At 34.9% G+C, this 5,218-nt stretch overlaps 1 protein-coding gene across 1 annotated transcript; it reads left to right on the top strand.

The window, feature by feature from the left end:
• Positions 1 to 976: 976 nt before the first annotated feature.
• Positions 977 to 3,850, top strand: TRIADDRAFT_33900 (uncharacterized protein; the record flags this gene model as incomplete). The annotated part of the gene is made up of 10 exons (XM_002118227.1): positions 977 to 1,102; positions 1,259 to 1,465; positions 2,113 to 2,283; positions 2,357 to 2,431; positions 2,598 to 2,648; positions 2,798 to 2,890; positions 3,060 to 3,149; positions 3,294 to 3,431; positions 3,529 to 3,628; positions 3,777 to 3,850. The coding sequence occupies 10 exons, from the start codon at positions 977 to 979 to the stop codon at positions 3,848 to 3,850; spliced, it is 1,125 nt and encodes a 374-aa protein (XP_002118263.1).
• Positions 3,851 to 5,218: the final 1,368 nt, after the last annotated feature.

Raw genomic sequence — 5,218 nt, 5'->3', positions numbered from 1 at the left:
CTGTCCACTGTCCAGGTCAAGCCCAGGTCAGTGATATACTATAAGTCCAGCTGTCCAGGTAAACACCACCAAACGTTCCAACTCCAGGGACAGCTACAGTTTCTGGCCATATTTGAATCTTGCGACGAATCTTGCTTACCCGATTCGAGTTCAGAACGCTGTGGATATTGTTATACTCCTTAGCTACAAGATCATTGATTGCTAAGCTAACATGATGATGCAATCGTGTCGGCGTTTGGTGACCGATCTATCGCACAAGAGTCGATTACTAACGGCCGGTGTCCTTGCTGGCCGAAACAAGCGATTCTGCACCTCGAAACCGTTGACTGATCTGTCTGAAGATGAACAAATGTTGCAAGATGCTGGTAAGTCGGCCTTTCCAAGCATTCATTGGCTCCTCTTGAACCTTTATTGCAAGGCTAACTGCAGTAGCTGATCTGATCCAATTCTATTCTGATCTTATGGTTGTAGATTGCTATGAGTTGAAGAATAGAAGGCGTCAATGCATAGAGTATTGTACACCATGATTTTGTAGACGTGTCATATACGCGTATATCAGGGATCCATTACAAAACTGCTTGTATTAATTCAACAATATATTTCTCAAACATTTTGCATCCGAAAGTTACAAAGTAGTCCGACTGCCATAGATTCCGACCTTACTAATCCATGATAGATAATGTTATAGATCAATATCACTCAATTTTGTCAAGATAATTTACTTAACGGATTAACCTCCATTTTGTTTGTATACCCGTAAACGACTGCAATCATCCTGTAGAAGTAGACCAACGCTGTTATAACATCAACTAGTTTACATTGTGTCAGCATCGTAAGCAATAACAGTTACAATGCCATCAAACGATGGAAACTGGATTAAAGTGAGATATCAATTACTGCTATAGCTAGCAAAAACCTTCATACTTACTGTGTATTGACCGTCAGCTATTGATGGATGATATATCAATGACCGAATATGTATTCTTTCCATTCTAATACAGTTCGCAAATTTCGAAAAGAACAACTTGAACCAAGAACAAGAGAATTTGAAGAGGCTAGAGATTTTCCACCAGACATTGTCAAACAATTATTCGATCAAGGGGTTAGCTGATTGACTTAATTTTCATCAAAGGCATAAAATGGTCCAATATCAGATTTCATATCAATCGCAAACACCTCGAAAAATAAAAAATTCTAATTTTATTGACAGTATTTTTTGCATCGGTAAAGTCACCCCACTGTTGTTTTACCTTTTTAGTGGCTAGGGATTCGAGTTCCTACCCAGTATGACGGTCCAGGAGCGGATTTTTTTTCTGCTGTCGTGGTCATCGAGGAGATTTCCAAAACGGACCCCGCTCTGGGTGCTGCGGTTGATCTACAGAATACATTAATTGCTGGCGTCGTACTTGATTATGGTAGTGAAGAACAAAAAAAGAAGTATCTGTCCAAATTCGCAAATTCTATGGTTAGTTCCAATCACTTGATACAGACATTCAGAACTGATTTACAGTGTCGTACAAATTTCTGTCGCTACTATTTTGATACTTTTAAATGTCACATCCCAAGTTTTCAACAAATGAACGTTCAAAACAATGACAGCTGTTTGATTCAACTTGATTTTTCGTTACAACTTATTGAGTAGAACTACTCTTCTTAATCAACATATGGATATACGTATACTGTATACAATCGCTACATCAGCGTAATAGCATGTTTGCCAACCATGGACAACAAGAGTAATTGCTTAAACAGATACACGACAATGGCACTTCAATAATCCCGTGTGTACATTATTTGTGTTTTACTATGGACTACTAGAAAAGACCTTTTCATGTTGTCTATGATTGTACTGTACATCGAATATGTCTGGTAATAAAATACAAGATGCACGTAGCTATATACTCGTACTACTTCTAATACGATATAATACACAAAATGGTTACTGTGATTTGATATACGAGTTAGACCGTATTACTTCATATTTTGATTTTATTATAATGGTGACTTAATTATGGTAAAGCTAAGTCTTTTCATTTTTATTAGCTCATTTCGCAATATCAATGTCAGTAATGTCATACGATAAAATCTGAATACGAATGCGTTACTTTTCAGTTTGGTAGCTTTTGCCTATCTGAAGAAGGATCTGGTAGTGACGCTTTTGCAATGAAAACCACAGCTTTGCGTAGTGGAGATCACTATATTATCAATGGAAATAAACTGTGGATCACCAGTGCTCATATGGCGGGCGCATTCTTAGTTATGGCTAACGCTGCACCGGAAGAGGTAAATTTTATTGTATGAGTATACTGTATTCCTAAGGTTATTACTTAACACTTTGCATGGCAATTCTTACTAGGGCTATAAAGGGATCACTTGCTTCATTGTCGATGCAGATACTCCTGGTGTTAGTGTTCCTAGAAGAGAAGAGAAGGTATATAAGACCATGACATACAGCTGAATACAAGTATTTATTTTATTCCATTTTATTTATTTAGTGATATAGATCTAAACAGTATAGAGTTTATTATAAGCCGTAACTTTAAAAAATTATCAAAATTTCAATACTTTAAACTTGAATTTTTTGTTGATTTTTTAAGCTTGGTCAACACGCCGTTTCAAATTGTCCCGTAACATTCGAAAACGTTAAGGTAGGATAGCAAGTAAAATGATATATCTAAGAGTATAAAAATAATGACATTATTTCTTTTCGAGATTTATTGTTTACATATAGTGCTATCTGTATAGAAATTAAATGCTTAAATATACTAAAGTAATTATGTTTCTTGAATGTAAATAGGTTCCTGCTAGCAATATCGTGGGAGAGATCGGTTCAGGATATAAGATAATTGCATCCACCTTAAATGAAGGAAGAATTGGAGTTGCAGCTCAAGTAAATATTCTTAAATTATGCAAAGTATTTATTTTGATCTTGATCCTTAGTAACGATTACTATCACACACAGAGGAAAGTAAATTAATATCTTGTAATCGTCAAAGTGTTCGTAGTATCATCTAGCAAGCTCAATAAACGGCATCTTATTGTCAATATGTCTTATTTAGATGGTGGGTGCTGCTCAAGGCATTCTTGATCATGTAATTCCATACACAATGGAAAGAAAACAATTTGGCAAACGGCTATTTGATTTCCAGGTACCACATAGTACACTTTTACCAATGCGATGCCTTCATATTATTTTATTATAGATAGCTTCGGTATAATTTCAATTGCATAACTATATTCTATGGTATACTCTTATTGTCGCTGTAGCTGATATGATTTATTGTACTAAACAGGCAATGCAGCATCAGATAGCCGAAGCAACTGTCCAAGTAGAAGCTGCTCGTTTGCTAGCTTATAACGCAGCTAGATTACACGAGTGTAATATGCCTTACGTAAAAGAAGCTGCTATGGCTAAATATTATTCTACTGAGGTTAGTCGAAATAGTATCCGTTTGTAAAAGACAAACAAATTACCAAAGTATTTCAATATTTTTTGCTCGTCTAATGCTAGTAAATGGCAATTTTCAGATGGCTTGTCAGATAGGTCTAAAAGGTATTAAATGGATGGGTGCATTGGGATATATGAAAGACTTTCCTATCGAGAAATTCTTAAGAGATATCATCCCAGGTTGATTCATTATAACTAGTTTACCGTTACGATAGTATAGAAATATTTATTTAAGCCCCTATTCGATTAGAAGCGAGTAGGTAACACCACTATTTGTTCCTTTTATCATAAATAAATATACAATTTTTATTCGTTTGAAATCACCTAGGAACAATCTACGAAGGTGCCAGTAATGTAATGTTAAATACTATTGCGGGTCGCGTTGCAAAAGAATATCAGTAATTATGCTACTGGATGTATGACGAATATTGGTATATTAACTTAGCGAAAATGACGCTTCCTTGGTCAAGACATCAACTATAAAAGATGTAATAGTTACCGGGTTCATATTGCGATAGTGTTGCCACCATTATTCATCATAACGTGCGACTATGCAGTTGCAAAAGAATATCAGTAATTATGCTACTGGATGTATGACGAATATTGGTATATTAACTTAGCGAAAATGACGCTTCCTTGGTCAAGACATCAACTATAACAGATGTAATAGCTACCGGATTCATATTGCGATAGTGTTGCCACCATTATTCATCATAACGTGCGATTATGCAGTTATTGTTTGCAACTAAGTAGTGTACACTGTGGAATTGTGCCTGGGCATAAAATCTTATTGAGTATTGTATTCTTGTTAAGCATTGTCGTATTATTATGATATAACTATCGTGTATGCTTCGATGAAAGTACCTATACGTTGAAATAGAGTCTCATGGTTTTAACTAGGTAATTAACAAACTAATTTTGCTTTAATAGTTTACGATTTTCACATTTCTATTTTTCCCATACTATCCGACTCACACACATAGCTGCGCATTATGATTAATAAATTGTGTTATATATTCCCGCCATATATCTAACTGACTCAAATTTAAAGTTTCACTGTTCCTATTAACTGTACGTTCGATAGCAAGATGGCAGGTATAGAGTTCGAAATACATAAAGCGTAATCAGCGTAATCTCCATTAACACATAAAGATTTCCTAGTAACACAACTATTTAATATTGCTATATAGAATTGAAAACGCTCCATGCTATTAAATTGATCAAAGTTATTATGTTTGTGAGAATTACATAAAAATTTCCGTAATAAACATCTCTCGATGTAATACGGTAAATATGGAATGTGTAGCCGTAAATACACTATATTCTCATATACAAAAGATGTTTTACTTTCAATGAAAGAAATAAGATACGTTTGCATAGCACACTCTAGTACATTATGGCAGATTAATGATTGACGAGTTTTAATGCAGTTACATAGGATAAATCTCTAGTAACTCCCCAAACTTGTAATTTATACTGTACTATACTGTACTGTAAGCAGGGTATTAATATACATATCACAAGTATCTTAAACTCTAAAGTAGTGAGTGGATCAGAATTTTTAGATGCTTGATGGAGGCTTTAACATCAGGTACTACCAGATATTTATCAAGGTCACTAGACAAAAAAATACCTACATCAATGATATCTACGATACTGTGTAGCTTTATTCTTCATGTTGAGCCATTATTAAACAAGTAATACTTGTATAGTATGTATCACCCGCGTGTCCGTGTGTCTGTATACTTTTCAATGAAAACCATATCTGTG

This window comes from Trichoplax adhaerens, genomic scaffold (genome assembly GCF_000150275.1).
Source record: "Trichoplax adhaerens TRIADscaffold_40 genomic scaffold, whole genome shotgun sequence".
Taxonomy (NCBI): Eukaryota; Metazoa; Placozoa; class Uniplacotomia; order Trichoplacea; family Trichoplacidae; genus Trichoplax; species Trichoplax adhaerens.
This window is presented reverse-complemented; position numbering and strand designations above follow the sequence as displayed.